Here is an 18,301-nt window from a genome sequence, read left to right on the forward strand (position 1 = left end):
CGGTCCTGAGTTCTTGCGACTGGAGAAATCAGAATGGCCTGAAAATAAGTTTTTTAAGAAGCACAATGATGATGTTGAGTTGAAGAAAGCTACGGTGACTGTGATAACTACATTAGAACCTCTTCCTCTTCCTGACCCGAAACGATTTTCTTCTTGGATGCGATTGAAAGATTCAAGAAGGGAGAAGTAAAAGTCGACGCTCCTCTGTTACATACAGCTGAAATTCTTAACCGAGTTAGAGACAGGTTGAAGTTACGTACGAGGTTGAGGTTGAAACTTCAATTGCGGTTGAGACTGGTTGAAATTGAGAATTTAATTGAGGTTGAGACTAAAAAAAATTTACGTGTGGTGAGTGCCTCTAGGCGCCAGTCTATGTCATCTGTGCTTAAATCCGGCACCGGATAGAATGCATATTTTCACTACATTTTAAGCGATAGCACGCGAACGCGTGTTGGACGACACTAAAATGACGTGAATCTGGTCACCCCCAAATACGCATATAAGTAGCGAGCGACAACAAATACATCGGGCGCTACCGTACGTAAAGGAAACGAAAACGGTGACTACTGCAGACTGAGAGACAAATGCTTAACTCAAGGTGGATTCCAGATATTCAAAAGATTTTTTTTTTATAATAAAATAACTAAGCCAAAACATGCAAGGTCACACTTAAATCTAAATAAAAAAACACTCAAGTAAATGTATCATAATAAACTGATTTATTTAAAAAAACTATTTCATTGTATTCGTGGTACGCCATGCAAATATGACATTATTATAATTTAAAGACACGATTTACACGCTATACCTTTATACTCTCCATTGTAAATATATACTGGTGTATTTTCAAGCAGTGTTTGGAAATAGGAAGACTTGGTATATAGATTACTAGTAGTTTGGCAGTATACGACCGGAATTAAATAAATCCATCTTAATCCAAAGTGGATCGATCTCCACTTTTGACAGAAGTTTATGAAGGCATACAACTGATCAAATATCGATCTTAATCCACAGATTTTGGATTGAAAATGGCTATTAATTACGGTCGATGGTGGACAACATTGAATCGAAGACTTGGTTGCCATTCAGGAGAGAGAAAGACTTATTGGTAACACAGGGGCTAGTGTTAGGGATAGTAGTAGTAGCGATTTGATGACTTAGATGATGAAGAATACAAAAACTACTAATAAAAACACAAAAAAGCAAATAATGAGACCATATCACAACACTTCTGACTTTGTAGTTCGAGACTTTAATTATTTAACTATCATAAGATCTGTGAAGGCTTCTAGCACTGTGTCAATGAAAAATACACCAGTTCACAAAACAAACATTATCACCGCTTTTTGGAGTATTTATTGCATTATATAATCAACTAGGATTGGGAAATTTAGCATGGGACATAGAGCATAGACAAAACATTAGTGCAGAACAAGTTTAAAGGTTTTTAAAACATGAACTAGACAATTACTAGCAACTTTATAACAATGATGGACTTCAAAATTGGAAATAGTAAATAATAGATTTCATATAAAAATCTGACCTTAATATAGTTTATCCTATATGAATCCTTATTACATTGGCAAGATGGCTGAGAATTGTTCAGAATATCTTCTTGCTTATATTTATAACATTTCATTAATTGGCTCTAACATCCCTCGACCTCCAACTACTACAACCGCAGGCACATTATATGGTAGATTTTTGCGTGACCTTAGCTTCAATAACAAATATACTTCATTCACTAATTACATAGAAAATTTAGAATTATTATAAAACCTGCATTGATCTGCTAATTGCTCAAACTACTGATTCATAACAATATCAAAACTTGTACTATAATGCAATTATATTATATTTAAAACATTAAAATAGCTATCAACTCTTGAATTTGGTACATATGTATATGCAACTATGATAATAGTAACTATGAAAAAATGCTTCTATAAAATATATCAAATATTATAGTAATAGTTTCCTTATGTGCTTTATTTAAAGTACTTTACATCCTAGTTTTATTGCTTGCAGAAAGTGCTATGTTTCCCACAACTATGTATATTAAATATAATGTATGATAGTACCTCTATATCACAATAATACAGGCTAAGCATATCAAATAACTATACAGTACCAGTACCCTTAGTACGAATTTGCTTTACGTTTAACGAAATCGAAACGAGAGCGCGTTCGGCGCTCTGATTGGTTGGTTTATTTGACCCAGCCAATCGTTTAACGTTAAGGTTTCGAAATATTTAAACGTAAAACAAACTCGAGCTAAGTCCTCTGTAATCATTTGTGTGTGGAATTAGTTACTCTAGTAAATCGCTATAACTTTCCAGATAATGTTCTGTCATCCATAAAATGTATTACCAGATCCCTAATTTACATTGGAAGCACTTAATTAAGCAAATGACTGTATTTCCTATATATCGTTACTATGGCTACCATGCTAAATTCCCCTTTATATAAAATTCATTGCATCATTCATTATGTTTTAGAATATAGGTATATGTAGTAGTGACTTGATTATGTAAGTTTCATCTCTTTCCCTTGGCTATATATTCCTGAACCTTAGCTTGAAATTCAATTTTGTTCTTGTTGTACATTTCCGCTGCTTCTATGTTTAATGGGTCTTCGAAATTTAAGAGATCCTGAAACAAGGAAATGTCGTTTTATTATGAATCATTGTAGGTAATAAAGGAAATTGAAATACAAAACAACTGACAAATCAAAACCATTCATTTCAAGGAAATATTTACCAATAATCGTAATAATAATGTTTGTTGTTTATTAGATAAAAACAAATTAACATAAATCAGACAATAATTAGTCATAGTATGGAAAAACAAAGAGATAATTATTATGATTTAACTACACTTACAGTAAATAAAGCGTTCAGTCCCCACACCACATCTTTCAGCCTCCTCGTAGGTGCCCAGCCGTGCTCGTCAATAGAGGTCTGTCTCAGCAGGGACAGACAGACATCACCGTCCACATTTATATTAGGGTGCCATAACCTTGTCAAACATTTCACTCGTGGAGGCTGGAAATAGATAAAATATCATATTAATAAATATATATTTTGAAATGTATATAAAACTGATGCCACGATTAACATCACATTTACACATTTGAGAAGTTTCTGGTGACTGCCTAAATGCTTACCACCAGCAGGTCGCCCCAAAGCTTTGTTGCTAAAGCCATTCTCAGTTCAGTTATGCACAAGACAACTAAAACAGGTCTACAGAAAGAAATTCTACAGGAACATGTATTTCAACTATATTATCTGTTGTCTTATATGTTATATATGTATGTGTACATAAAATGATTAATAAATAAGTTAATAAAAACATTTAAGTAGGTATAAAAACATGGTATAAATTGATATTTATCATTACTAAAATTAAAGATAAAGAAAAATATTGTAATGTTTTTTTAAATAGAAACAAAAGCATCCCAAACATATACAACACATTTTTTTATGACAATAAATATGAGTGAGACACAAAGCTACATTTACTAGAGGTAAGAAAAGGACAGCAATAATAACAGCTGCTTTTTCTATTGCATACAAAACATTGTATTTTATTTACATGCAAGTTACCTACCACTCACATACAAGGCATAGAGGAAGAAATACCAAAGTATAGTTCTAAATTAGTTTGACCTTCATTGCAAGGAAAGTGTATCTTCAACAGTTCAGTTCTAGAAGCATCTGTGACCTCTTCAATTTGAGGTCAAAAAGATAAGTTCCTTTGTGAGAAGGTTAACAAACTATTTCAACACTAACAAAACAATCGTTGATGTGTTAATTTTGCTCTATTTTTAGTAGACAATGATTTATTATGAAACATTATCAAGGGTGATCATTTAGATGATTTTTGTTAGGGACAATAATGTATGTATGCTTGTTTTCAAGCCAGACGCGTTACAAAGGATGGTGTTCGATATACTTACAGCCATATTATAGTCTTCTGTAACAAAAACACTGAATTTGAACTTGCCTCCCAGCCAGTACCCTTCATCAGGCGCTACAGTCAATATAAACTCACTCAACACGTTAGGGTCTTCAAAATATACACTACACGTAGCGGGAAGGTTCTCATTCATCTCCTGCACTTCTTTTATCAACAATTTATCCCTCACTGATATTCTTCTCACCACTGATTCGTTCGTAGTCAACCCATTCGTAGGTTCCACTGCAGCGTGATCCTTTTTCAATTTCCTATTAAGCGTAATCATTGTTTAAAGCTATATGTATTTTAGTTTGAGAGAATATGTATCATATCAGAAGTAAAAAAGTAATTAGAAATAATGTTATTTTTTCTCAAAACGCAAATTCGTACGCGTCTGTGGCTGTCAGAAAAAACAGAAACTGATTAATGAATGACAGATGACAGTAGACTAGACAGCTACAATTTATTTTAATCGTAACTTGAACACTGATATTTTTAGACTACTATGGACCTGGACCTGACCCACATTGCTACTAGTTCAGTCTTTTTATAATATCTGTGGCACATAACTGTCATAATAAAATCATTGTTTGTCAAAACGTGACTAATCAGCTGCTGCCTGAGAAGTAAATTTTAAAATTGTGAATGAAATCATTCCAAACAGAAATACCTTAAGCTTTTACAAATATCTACGTAGTAAGATAAGGATTAGTGAATCGTGATGGCAGATATCGTATGGCCGTGGCAGTATAATTTTCCTCCATTTTTTACGTAAGTAAATCTTGTTTATTTATCCAGTAAGACTAACTTCATTTTTGGTACAGAAAACATGAAGTTGTTAGGTAAATATTGGAAGTATATCAATGAAGGAAATGCCCATATCGTTGTGCAATTATTAGACACGAATTACGTGCTGCGGCTCATAAAAGAAGATGAGAGGACAGACCCAAAGAGTGTGTATGATCACGTCAATTTTGTGAATTTAATTATGATACCATTGTTGGGAAACAAATTCTATGGTAAAGAAGAAGCAATAGAAATGTCTCAATATGATTTAGAACTGCTTAGCAAAATGCTGCTGCCCTATCGACCACAAAACAGAATATTTAAATCAGTGCTCAGCCAGATAGCTATAAAGGCCACTAATCTGTCTATAGTTAGTTCTCAATGCGACACGAATTACTGCATAGAGATTAAACCAAAAGAAGGTTTTATGTCAAGTAGTCTTAGAAAGTATTCAACATGTTATTATTGCTTGAAGCAACATTTGAAGCTTCAGACGGGAGCTATCAGACAAACTAGCAAGTACTGCCCACTAGACTTATTTTCTGGAGAAAGAGAGAGAATGAAACTTTCCCTGTTAAACATGATTAATAATGCACAAAATAACTTTAAAATATTTAAAAATGGTTTACTCAAATATGATGAAAAATGTGAACAGAGTGATTTTGAATATATTTTGAAGGATATGGATTATTTTAGTGATTTAAATCAGTTTTTAGACTTTATTATTGATATATTACTGAGTGACATCAATGAGCCATACATTCAATTACAAAAAACTAAAAATATCTGTATGAATGATAAACCAAGTCAATGTTATGAAAGTAATAATTTGAAAAGCAATTCTTTTCTCTATAAGTTATTGCAATTGCAAAAAATGTCAGACTCATACCTGTTTGATGTGGAAAATGAGAGAAATAAACATTCCAATTATGTTAGTAAATTAATAGAACAACTTGAGACATTGGGTTTGGATCTAACTAGAGAAAATGATAGAGAGACTTTTCTAAAAACTACAAATCCAATACATTTGGCCTTAATATCAGCGGTAGCTAAAGACTGTTCAATAATGATAAGTTTCTCTACAAATTTTGTTGAAAACTACCCTTATGTTGATACTGGGGACTCAAAGATATTCTATAAACTGGCTGTCACGGACTTGGAACCGAAATCTCCCAACACATTGTACAAAAGGAAAGACACAGAGAGGAAGATGATAGAAATATATGAGAAGTACAGAGAATCATTAGAAAAGGAGCAACAATGTAAGTATATGAACAGATATGGAAGAAATTTGAATATGTTTAACTCTATAATAATGTTCTCATTACTACAAATGTGGTTAAATGCAATTAATTTGCCATTATTTGTAAACAATATTTTATCCTCAACTTGAGTAACAAAATTTCTAATGACTCAATTACTTGTTGTTCCAGAATTCAACCTCACACAGAAACAAGGGCAAAACAGTTAGAAGCATGGCAACAACTTATCACAGAGTATTTAAAAACCACAAAACAGTCAACCATAGACGTAAGAGAATCACAAAATAGTCCGCTGTTCAATAACACTGAGATTAACAGGAAACTGTCCCAAGAAGCCATCTTAACTATACTTGAAGATATGGCGAAGACTGGGAGGGCAGCTCCAGTGGACAAAAGTAAAAATGTATGGGAGGTGTACTGGCACTCGCTTGATGAATGGGGCAACTTGATATACAACTGGGCTTGCAATAATGGAATGAACAACTCTGTCTGTACCTTGTTTGAATTGAGGGAAGGTGAAAATACTGCTGACCAAGGTAAGCATGGAATAATTGACTATTTAGAAAAGTTTTGATCTATTTCTGTTTGTGATTATTGTGATAATGTCAGTATCAAAACTTATCAAAATTAAAAAAAACACCTATTTATCTGCTCTATTTTCTGATTAAAGAATTAAGAATTGTAATATTCATTAACACATTGAACGCCGTAGTCACGTGGTCACGTCACCGGTGACCGCCGTTAGCCGAGGATTTGTCTTCAACAGTTTTGTATTGACAGTCAAAACTTAAACAATTGTTGATATTCTAATAACCAGGCTTTCATGTAACTAACCAAAACATCTCCATCTTCCAGAGTTCCACGGCCTCGACATGAATGTGTTAGTGAAGGCGTTAAAGAATTTAGAAGTAAAAGGAAGATGCGAGCTTATGGAGTTTGATGACAACCAGGGAGTGAAGTTCTTCTGAGGACCGTCGTATAGCTAGCTCTGTTTCTAAGCAATTATTATAAGTACACAGTTTTAATACATAAATGTTATAAATACATTTTGTTAAGTTATAACCATTTTTTAATGTTGAAATATATATTATATTTACTTCATATTTTTAATGATTTTGTTTTAATTCTTACCTGTTATATAGATCATCGCGCAGTCGGGTAAACAAATGAGACCATAAACACACTTTTAATTTATTTTATTTCAATCAATCCGTGTAAAATTGTACAGTTTCAAAATTGATCACCTACAATAATATGATACAAATTACATTAAAAAAACTACCTAATTATGTAAAAACTTTACAAATTGTATTTTTCATATAAACTAGTTTTTTTTTTCAATATTGTGGTAGGTAGTTGATCCGGAATTGAAATTGGTGGTCCGATATTGATCGAGACAGCTCGATTGTATTAGGCCAATGTGACACTGCTTTTTTTCTATTTATTCATACTTGACTGTCCACAAACCTATTCACTTGTCAAAAATATCCAATATCTACACACATTAAATAACTTTCTAGAATTAAAGAATTGTGAAGATTGAATTGTTGTTAGTACAGTGTGTACTGTAGATATTCAAGTTTTATACTGTATTTTTTTATGGTACAAGCTAGTAAATGAGCCATCAGATCACCTGTTGGTGGTCGAGCCAGTCGATTCGTGCCGAAGCATGACTCTCCCACACTAGGTACTTCACAATCCTTTAATTCAATGAAAGTTGGTACCTACAGCCATTATAAAGGATAAAGTTACACGTACACTTAACATTTATTTTAATAATTACTATTAAACAATCAGTCTTCAACCAAAATACAATTTTAACAACTATTGATTTGCATTAACAACAAATAAGTTAGAACTATGTACATGGGTGCCTTAATCGTTATTTTGAAATTCAAAAATGTAAAAAAGTATTTATAAATTGTGCCTTCCCGAATTGTACTCTACTTATTGATAAATACACTCTACGTTGGGGTACATAAAGCTTAAAATAGTAACGACAATGTAGACATCTATTTATTTTGCTATCTAGGTACAAAGGAAAAATCGCAATCGCATCGAAAGTGCTTAAAAAATTCAAATACAATGACAAAAAGAAATGAGCAAACGAAAGTACCTACTTATTGAGTTATCTCGGAAGCTTCTTGATAAAACTAAACGTAACGCGTCGTTGATTGGTCACATTATAAAATGTCAAAATATGATTGGCTGACCTATGAGTATGATATGTCATTACCCAAATCACATTAATACTTCACGATGTTATAGAATTTTTGAAAAAATGCCTGATACCTTTAAATCGTGTACCCCAAATACATCTAATACTTAAAGTAGGTGTACAATCTGCACTATATTACGAGGACCTGATATCGGTGACATACTTACAATTATCTACAAACTATTACATCACAGATATTTTACAACAGAACTATTATTATTTTGGAATGTAAACAATCATTTCAATAAATGTATAATTAATAATAATTATTATTATTTAACATCAACCACAGGACCGTAATAATTGTTGCATTGGAATAATCAGCTCTTATATTACATACAACTAAATAATTAATTTTAATAACAGATAAAATAAAATTTGTTATTGTGGGTTTAGGTACAAGTCGTACTACCTATTTCCTGGGTAGGATAACCGCTTACTGAACCATTTTATAAAGTAAAATGTTCATACAGTCACGTCTAAACTTGTTGATCGATCGATTATTAAATACATTCGAGATTGTCCATAAGAAAACATTTGGAATCTTCACTTTATGGCCTTATTGAATTAGCCTCTACTCGCAGCCGGTCCTGCGCAACCCGTACTCTCACTGAACCAAAATTGTCCAGACAAAAAGGAACGATCATAACTTCGGCGTCCGGTATAATACAACAACAAAGTCTTTAAAACTACCTTACAAATGGTCACTACATTCTAACGCTGCATTACAGTAGCCATTGCTGCCTCTCTCCAACGTCCCATTGGCCACATTCGTGACGTTCCCATTGGTCTTCTCGGCGCAGACCACTAGGTCTACTGAGGGAACTATGGCGTTGCCGTTCTTGCTGCCTGGTGGACGGTAGAACCACCACGCCAGGAAGAAGAACAGCAAAGAACAGAGCTTGCCCACCAATGCAATACCTAGCATGTACCTGAGAAAAGACGACAAAACAATATTTAAGATGATAAAGAGACAACTGTCGAAGAATTAAATAGGGATAAACTCTATCTCGCTAGCTCAGTTGGGACATAAGACTCTTACCTGCTCATATTAGTATTGTCATACTGCAAGCAGGCACCCGTCTTGTTACAAGAGGTAGACCACAGGGAACATGACAGGTCGATGAGGAACCCAAACAGCAGAGGCGCAGGGATCGTACCCAGCAGACGGACTTTGATCCACTGGATGCCCAATGCGAACGAACGCTGGTCTTCTCGCACACACCTGTAGGATAATAAAGAATTTAGTCTTCTGTAAAGACCTCTGTTGCAAAGAGAAAGGGCATAAGCATCAGAATTGAATTGAACATTTGGTGTAATTTCATTTCCTAGATTTTTTGCATGTAGAAGTAGGTGAAGGCTTTATGATATTTACCTCAATGTAGCTGACAACGCAGGCATGGTAGCCAGGAACGTGAACAGCATGACTCCAAACGACATGCACACGAACACCCAAAGTAATGGGCAGTCCGTTGAACAGATGCTATTGATGGCTTCATAAGAGATCGTTGAGTTAACTTCTGGAAAAGTACAAAGTAGACATTATGAATAAAATGGTCTTCTAAATGCCTATGATTTCTAGACGTATCAAATCTTTAAGCCTTATTTATGTTACTGTTTAAACTCACCTCCTTCAAGTTCATACGTCGGTAGCGTCATATTTTCTTTGGTGAGCACACAGGAGCACTGGTGGAAGAGCTGCGCGGCGCCCGCGAGGGTCTGCCTGGTGCAGCCAGCGTGGCAGGCGGAGTAGTACACGTTGCCATCGGCTCCACACACGGGCGAGTACGGAGCGTTGATACACGAGCAGTCCGTGTTGCACATTGCCGTGAGACTGTCGGCACTGGAAAATTAAATTTAATGACAAATTAACCAAGAATAAGTGGCGAGCAACTGTCCAGAAGAAAATCATTCCACGAATAAGGAACCATGATCTTCACTAACGAGAAACACGATATGATGGTAAGCAAGAAAATAGCTACAAGGTCAATGGCATAATCTATCTGCATTTAATGGAACAATAGGTTCAAGAGATTGTTTGTCTTCTTACCCTGGCACTGCAGGGCTATTGTACATGACGGTGACTCCAGCAAAGGGGTAGTCATCACAAGTGAGCACGAAGCCGAAGGTGAAGGCAGCGGCCACCACCGTGGCTGCCACGCACAGCTTGATGATGCCAGCGCACGCCAGCTGCCAGCGCTTCACCAGCCACCCTCCGAGGAATGTGCCACCACCACCCGCTGGTACTGTGATCACTCCTGGAAATACAAGGGTCCCACGTCAATAAAAGAGCAAGTTCAAAGTGATCTTGACTAAATTATCCATTAAAGTGATAACCAAATATAACTAAAACTTACCCAAAAGTAAAGCAGCTTCCGAAGCGTTGACAGCAAACTGGTTTTCAATCAACTTTGGCAAGAACGCAGCGAACCCTGATATGAGCATGCCTTCAGTAGCACCTGCCAGGTTGAGGAACAGGAAGGTGGGGTTTCGGAGCAAGGCAGCTGCCGCACGAGGCAGCTCGTGTAAGGCGCTGAACGCTGCTGACTTGGAGGCAGCTCCTTCGTGAGCTTCAGATACCTTCGACGCTCTAATCTCAGCTGCGCCTAAAATAGGAACAGGGTTCAGAATTAATGATCCTTTTCTAATGATCAGCTGATTGATGCTGTTTGCTCCATGTCACTTACCAGGCAGTTCATGAGGGAAGGCCATCAATGGAATGGCCACGATGAGGCACAGAATGGCGGATAGTATGAACCCTATCCACCAGGCGCCAATCCATACGGAGCTGACTGGAGTTACACCTAACCTGTAGGTATAAATCCAAACATCAGATACTTGTAGGTAAGTACTTGATATTTCATAAAAATATGCATTAGGTACCAACAGAAAAAAGGTATTAATTATACCTATACCCGTGTTTCTATTCTTATTGTTAAACTTTTCAAAAAGCATAAAATGCCAAGTCTCGGAAGGGGACTCGTTTTCTGCCATATTAACCCCATAAACGCTGTGGCAATGTAATGTTCATTCGTAAGGACATAAAGAAAATAACACGACAGCTTAGAACTTGGCTGGAATCACATAAAAAGTCAAATTAAAACTCCATAACGCTCTCATACTCGTTTACCTCGCGTTTCCCCTTTTTGAATATGTCTCTAGACAAAAAACGAGCAACAGATCTGAAAACTCCGTTATTGCTGTAATAACTTTTGTAGGCGCTATTTCCGGGACTATTAGGTGGGTAAACAGAGGGGCATTGCGAGGTATACGTTATTAGGTAGCGATGCTCGATTGTTTTCTTATGCAAATCGGACGTTTACTCAACAATCTAACGTTGCTCTGCGGTTCGCACCGGCGGGCTCGACTCAACAGAGACGGACTGGTTCATACCAATAAATTAGTATTATTCCTAAATAATTCGTTCATTGTAAATAATCACCATTAGGTGACCCGTCTACTAGTAAGCCACCTATTCCATAAAAAAACGATGCCTTAGTTTTTAGTGCCCAAAAAACAAGATAAGTAACTAAATTGGTGAAAAATAAAATATGTCCTAATTTAATCACTTGGTACGTAATTTCTTTTTATCCTTATGTAGTTTATATGTAAATCAACAAAAGAAACCTATTAAAATAATATATCGGTAAAGAAATAACAATAACAGGGGTTGCACCCCAGCACACTCCGGCCCTGTCTACTCACACAAGAGCCATCAAGTGGGCATGTTCCTCTTAAAATGAATTAGAATAATATAACCGCTCTTACTGCCTGCCTTCTGATTGAATTATAATTTTAATATAACGTACCTACATAGAGTCATACACACTCGTATGGTAATTATGATTATTTTATTTCCAAGCCACATTAAATTCATTTCAAAATTATTCATCACTGGCGTCTGGCACACAGGCTAGAATACATGCTATTCTAATATTCAAAACGAGAAGAAAATATTGCAACGATATGGTACAAATATTATTTACTTACGTAGGTATCATTTTATGAGTAAATAATAATTAATCGAACAGGCTATGTTCCGTTTGTTTGAATACTAAAAATGATTCCTTATTTTAAGAAGGTAGGTAGTTACTACGCAAAACCCTCGTCTTATATGATTGGGTTTATAAAATTAATCAGCATGTAAGGTTTCTCTTTGCCAGTAATTTAATCAGTAAACGGAATTAAAAGGTAAAGCCAATGCAAAGAGGTCGTTCAAAACCCGTACCCTGGAAAATCATATTTCGTTGCAGAAGCCATGAAAGTATAAAATGGTGGAATTAATTTGGCTGAAAAGTTGCCTGAACAGCGCACCTACGTGGTTCACAATGAGATGAAAGCGAGAGGGCAAGTTGGCTGAATGAAGCCGTGTCGTTGCCGAGATGAAATATTAAAAAAATGTGAACAAGACGCGGCGTGCGGTGGAAAGCGCGGGAAACGCACCGTCGAGGTTATTGTCGTTTACTTAGGAATATGGAATAGTTGATTGGCGCACTTCTACGGAAACGGAGTACGGAGAATTGGAAATTACTTTGTGGAAAGCTATTGATACCAATCTACCTGTAGTACCTACCTGCTACCTACTTTTCCTTCGTAAAGAATAAAACAAAGGTAAGTTATTGGTACTCACGCGTCGGAGTCGACAGTGAGGAAGTCTGTGTAGATGGTGAGCATTTGTCCACCGATCACATAGCCCATCGCTGGGCCCACCACCGCCATTGTATAGTATACACCTGTGGACAAGGAAAGATCAAAGTATTAAAAAAAAGTCAGAAATACCACGTTTTATAAAGTGTAGTTTAACTTTTAATAGACAAAAGTGACCCTCGTTGAGATTGAAAGCGTCCGGAATAACTTTTCAAGATTATGAAAATCAAAACGAAAAAACTGCTAAGCATCAAAAATCTACTGCCTGTACGATACAACAAATAATAATAACATCCCTACACCATTAAAATAAAAAAGAACGCAAAACAACGACCTCCTTGTCGGCGCATTCTAAAAAAACAACTTAACCTCTCACCTAGTCGATGGTGCACACGGGAGCTCCATTACACTCAGGACACATTATGGCGCGGACAAACAAGAAAATAACCCGTCGAGTGTAAAAAGCATAAGTATTGCGTTTCTTAGCGAGCGCCCTGTTTTCACAGTTAAAAGCTGCGACTTAGAAGTGGTAAGGCTCGTGATGTAGCTAAAGATTTTTATAGCCAGCGATCAGAGTACGGATAAAGTACAAGTAAGGTGGTACTGAAGCTTATTTTCAAGCAGTTTTATGTCAGGAAGTCCTTTAAAAATGAGGACGACAGGTTTTGAAGTACTCCTATAGGTGGATGGTAGAACTGGAGAAGTCCAGAATTCAGAACGTGAACAAGTAATGCCTTTTTTGAGGGAGTAAAATCATTCAATGACTACTCCCGTCTTGCGAGGTGGAGTACGCAGCTCCGGGAATATGTAATAAAAGCTTAGAGAATGTAGCGTCTACCTAATATAAAACTAATTAAACGATAAATGGCAATTGAGAAAGCACATAACTTTCATACTGAAAAACAGGAACATTCTTACAAAATAATCACAATGCATAGGAAGAGAAGACAAACTACAGCCAGTGTAGTGACAAACACTTGTAACAAGAACATGCACATCGCTTCACGCAGTATAGCAAGTAGTGTACGCAGGTATAACCCTCGATATCTCTAGTGGGGCACACATCGCGCCATCTGACGGCACTCTGAATACGTTTCCTTGTCCTCAGAGACTCTGGAGAGCACGGAGAGGAGGATCGACCGCCAGATTCATTCGGTTTGTTTGGCATACGAGATTGGAAAGCAAAAATTACTTTTTTTTCAAGTGGTTAACGGTTTAAGATTGAAAAATCCTCATTCTCTGGATGACGTCCCTCGCCGGCGAGTAGATAAAAGCTCTTCAAGTTTTGAGATTGAATTCGATTCCGAGGATAGAATGGGAGAACTGGAATGTAATTATTACAGATAGATATCTCGGTGGGATATCGAAATTTTCTCGGCTCTGTTTTAGTCCACAAATTGCAACGCATGTGATTATAATAATTTTATCATAGAAATCCCTAAAATATTCCCCTGTAGTCTTCTAAAAATAACTAATCACTTAACACTCTCATCGCTCGACAAATTCCATCTAACTAAAACATTTTTTTCTTAACCCTAAACTGAGAGCGTTGGGGTCCATCCGAGCCGTACGATTGTATAGTGGTCATATCGGCGAGTGCTTTCCTGTGTTTATAGCGGTAACCCCGTGCGCACTATGAGGGTTAATAACTTAGAACAAAGAGCCGTTTAGAAAGCTTTTGTAATATTATTTTCAATATGGGTTGTTCAATAAAAGGATATATCGGTTTGAAGTACTAGAGTACCTAGTTATGTGCCGAAGGGTTCCTGAGCTGTGAGAAATATTAGTTCGCGTTCTTAGCAAAATAATTGAATCTGAAATGCTGATATAGAAATGTTTCTACAGACTATTAAAAACTGCACGGTTGACGCGGTGTCAAGGCAACTGGCTGCCGTGCAACGGGTAGCGGGTTTCATTCCCACACGGTGTAAATTTTTGTGTGATCCATAAATTGTATGAACTTATATGGCTGCAAACGCCCTCACGACACAGGAAAAAATACAAATGTGAGGCAACGTTTTAAAAGACTTTCCGTCCATTTTGTAAAAGCATCCAAATATAATTTTTAATCCATCAAATAGTTTTCCCGTTACCTACCACTTAGTAACGGCATCGCATTACTGTGGTAACCGGGAAATTGATATCATTAGGTATCTATGGTCGCACCGGTCGGCTCCATACAGCCTTGTTACATTGGTGACAGTTATCAATCGCATGACAGATGTAACTGTTTCTAGTTATCTACTGTATTTTGTTTTAGTTAATAACAATATTTATTTTTGAAGGTGCTATTTCATAAACCTATCATTATTAAGAAGACACATTATCATTTAACAATGTTTTTTTTATACACTGGAAAATGAAATCATTATTTCTTTCAGAAATTAAGCATTTATTACTACTATACTCTACATGACTTAACTTATGGATATTTAAGTAGAGCAGGAAGTATAATCAAGCCTAATATGGTGACAGGTTAAGAAAGGCAATGACAGCTCTCGATCGTTCACCATTTTATCGATTTTCACGACAAAATCTAAGTACTAAGTAATACTCATTGTAATTACTTACCCAAATAAACAGAAGACATCTTCTTGGACACGTTCTCATCTATGTAGGTGACGCCGAGCGTGAACAGCGGTGTTGCGCCCGCGCCGTGCAACAGTTGCGCGAACACGAACACTGCAACTGCCCACGCGCCGCCCTCCGACGGCACGTTACCGTCGCAACTGTCTGTCAACTGAAAATAAATACTTATAAGTTGCACAAATATATAATTTTACAGCTTCTTTTCAGTAGTCATGTCATGACTCTAAACGAATGTAAGAGTTTATCCGAGAGTAATCTTATTGTCATATATCGGGTACAATTCCGAACTTCCAGTTTAAAGGGAAACCGAAAAAACCCCGATAACACATGTCACACAAAAGTGTTAAAACCTCAGGAAGGCAATGGGCAACAGCCCGACCTAGGGTCCATACACGAGCCCACTATTACAGTATTTCACACTAATATAATTCACAAAAAGCTACTGAACTAGGTACCTATTAGAAATTACTTATTAGTCATATTTCCTCTTGCACCAAAGCGGTCCATTTCCAGCCTAGTGATTCAATATGATTATCGCCGGCCATAAAATATATATAGTAATTAATCGGATAACGACGTCGCGAGCCAATCAACGACACTATAAATAGGGCGAACAAATTGGAGAAATAATAAACTAGAAGTAACTGAACATCCGTAAATATAGAGACAGGTGGGAGGTAATTCAATTCTGCCTATTGAATCAGTCTGGAGAGCTAATTAGAATGCTTTATATGGCTTTCCCATTCAATTAATAGTTAATTTTGTACTGACTGCTACTGGGAAATAGTATGAGCAGGTTGTTTTGCAACTCTCATGTAATAAAGAACCATCTAATTCGAAAATAAAGAATAAACATACGACTTGGATTATTAAATTTTATTTTGCCTCCAAATATGAGGACTGTATTAAGCCCAAATAGACATAGTATGTTCATATCCGTGTTTGTTTCTTTCTATGTATATTTGACAAAGTAAGTACAAGCTGCTATCGGTTGTCCAGACGACATTTTCAGCCAGATACGGATGATGGTGACTCAATCCGATTAATCACAGACATTGGTCGCATTGTGTCACGAAGGCCGCATATTGTTGGCGGGCTGGCTGAATGCATCGTGCCTGTGCCCACATTGAAGTTCATTCATTTAGATCCGGGAGCCATAGACAAGGGCCCAAAGTTTGAGTTGAACGTAAAATTGAATGAACATTTGAGTAGTAAAGTTTAGATTGGAAATGGACTGTTACCTATAATCTTAATTAATTTCAAGTTTGGTTAGTGGATCCGCTGTACGAGAGTACGTGTAACTACTCAATTCCGTTGTTTGACTTGGATGTTTGATCTAATTTATTTTTTAGTGATTTTGCTCATCGCAAGATGTCGTCTGTGATTTTTTCAAGAGCAATAAAAATTACTTAACAGCACATTACGTGCTAATATAACTTTCTTCAATATGTTTGAGTGTTCATCACAAAAAAGTAGTAAACCTGTACATCAATGTAATGAAACAGATGTTAGCAAAAACTATTGTAATGAAACTATCCCTTACCGTCCTATTAGGAGTACATAGATCAGCAGGTTCATTCCCAGCTATCTTGTAGTTAGGCACCAGGAAATGTGGCAGGGCGAAGAGTAGGGACCCTGTGCCCATGAGGAGTACTCCCAGCCCCAGCCAGCGAGGCTTGGAGGACCCTGAGCGACCTCCCAGGTAGGTGACTGGGGCCAGACATGCGAACGATGCCATGTCGTAGCTGAAACAAAAAAAAATAGTTTCAATTTTAAAGTAAAGTTTAAACGAAAAAATAATGAGCAAAGCTTTTGAAAAAGTGTATCTATTAGACATATTTTTTCTAACTGCGTCATTTCATTTAAATTGTTGATAATTTATCTTAGATACAAGTCTGATCAGGTAAGTTTTATCATTTTGGTTGAAACAACTTTAAATTAAACAACAGATCTTCAAATATATTATTGTGTTTTACCAATTTAAATGAGTTTGAACGTAGTTTAATCGTAATAACTCACTTTGACTATATTTGGCAGTCGCCCACACCACCTACGCGCATTTTTTGTTTTTCGCAAATTCGTGTAGGTACCTACATACTTCGTTACGATAAACACATTAATCACAATAACTATTATCAACTCAATTTTAGTTACCTCATCAAATAGTTACGTGAATAAGTATTTTATAAAAAAAAAAAACAACATATATTTTATTTTTCGTACCTACGATTCAGTAAACAACAAGACGGATCATCTGATGGTGAGCTATCGCCGCGGCCAATGGACATCCAAAACACCAGAGGCGTTACAAGTTATTTGCCGGCCTTTTCGGCGTAAGGAATTGAAGGGTTGGTTGGTTAAGGTTGTTGGGCAATCGGGGATTGGAAACATTGAGAATGGGGGTAATTGGGCCTCCTCTAATTTTGATAGAATTATCACATACAGAGCTCTATATTATGTATAACTACTGTGAAATTATAAAGGATATCACTCACCCTCCAGCTATGACTCCAGTCTGCATGGACCTCAGGCCGAACCTCTTCTCAATGGTGGTGATCACCACGTTCACGAACCCATTTACCACCATACCTGGGGACAAACAAATAGGGAACAATTAGTTTAATGTAGGAGGCAGTTTTATACTGGATCCAAGCATTCCATCCTGGGCGAAACGATTAAAGATGATATTAATTAAGAGCGTTGAATTTTACTCAAAAAACTTATTAGGTAATTTTAATAATAACTACCGTAAGACATACTAAATTAAATAACAATCACGGTTTACACTACATAAATTATATTAATGGAGGAAAGCTCTACTACAGCGGGACTCTTCATCATGA

General features: G+C 36.4%; 3 protein-coding genes across 5 annotated transcripts in view; 1 reads left to right on the top strand and 2 right to left on the bottom strand.

Moving 5' to 3' along the window:
• Positions 1-696: 696 nt before the first annotated feature.
• On the bottom strand, positions 697-4,383 carry LOC118273778 (NEDD8-conjugating enzyme UBE2F). Its single transcript, XM_035590914.2, has 3 exons — positions 3,958-4,383; positions 2,882-3,043; positions 697-2,651 (listed from the first exon to the last, which is right to left on the bottom strand). The coding sequence occupies exons 1-3, from the start codon at positions 4,240-4,242 to the stop codon at positions 2,538-2,540; spliced, it is 561 nt and encodes a 186-aa protein (XP_035446807.2). The 5' UTR covers positions 4,243-4,383; the 3' UTR covers positions 697-2,537.
• Positions 4,384-4,534: 151 nt separating this feature from the next.
• Positions 4,535-7,114, top strand: LOC118273754 (vacuolar protein-sorting-associated protein 25). 2 transcript variants are annotated; one of them, XM_035590913.2, is made up of 3 exons: positions 4,535-4,727; positions 6,176-6,540; positions 6,860-7,114. In XM_035590913.2, exons 1-3 carry the CDS (start codon positions 4,678-4,680, stop codon positions 6,970-6,972), a joined length of 528 nt encoding a protein of 175 aa, XP_035446806.1. In that variant the 5' UTR covers positions 4,535-4,677; the 3' UTR covers positions 6,973-7,114. The 2 variants fall into 2 exon arrangements, with proteins under 2 accessions (XP_035446806.1, XP_035446805.2); XM_035590912.2 differs by lacking the exons at positions 4,535-4,727; positions 6,860-7,114 and adding an exon at positions 4,734-6,004 and having other exon boundaries at positions 6,176-6,389.
• Positions 7,115-7,185: 71 nt separating this feature from the next.
• LOC118274558 (solute carrier organic anion transporter family member 4A1) overlaps positions 7,186-18,301 on the bottom strand; it is a 54,091-nt gene continuing 42,975 nt past the window's right edge. For both annotated transcript variants that reach the window (XM_035592124.2, XM_035592132.2), the window contains 11 exons: positions 17,954-18,047; positions 17,002-17,203; positions 15,441-15,609; positions 12,853-12,955; positions 10,910-11,031; positions 10,580-10,828; positions 10,273-10,480; positions 9,851-10,065; positions 9,598-9,742; positions 9,265-9,447; positions 7,186-9,154 (listed from right to left, as the gene is read on the bottom strand). In XM_035592124.2, coding sequence (XP_035448017.2) covers positions 8,917-9,154; positions 9,265-9,447; positions 9,598-9,742; positions 9,851-10,065; positions 10,273-10,480; positions 10,580-10,828; positions 10,910-11,031; positions 12,853-12,955; positions 15,441-15,609; positions 17,002-17,203; positions 17,954-18,047 — 1,928 coding nt within the window. In that variant the 3' untranslated portion in view covers positions 7,186-8,916. The remainder of the gene's footprint in view (positions 9,155-9,264; positions 9,448-9,597; positions 9,743-9,850; positions 10,066-10,272; positions 10,481-10,579; positions 10,829-10,909; positions 11,032-12,852; positions 12,956-15,440; positions 15,610-17,001; positions 17,204-17,953; positions 18,048-18,301) is intronic.

This window comes from Spodoptera frugiperda, chromosome 15 (genome assembly GCF_023101765.2).
Source record: "Spodoptera frugiperda isolate SF20-4 chromosome 15, AGI-APGP_CSIRO_Sfru_2.0, whole genome shotgun sequence".
Lineage (NCBI taxonomy): Eukaryota > Metazoa > Arthropoda > Insecta > Lepidoptera > Noctuidae > Spodoptera > Spodoptera frugiperda.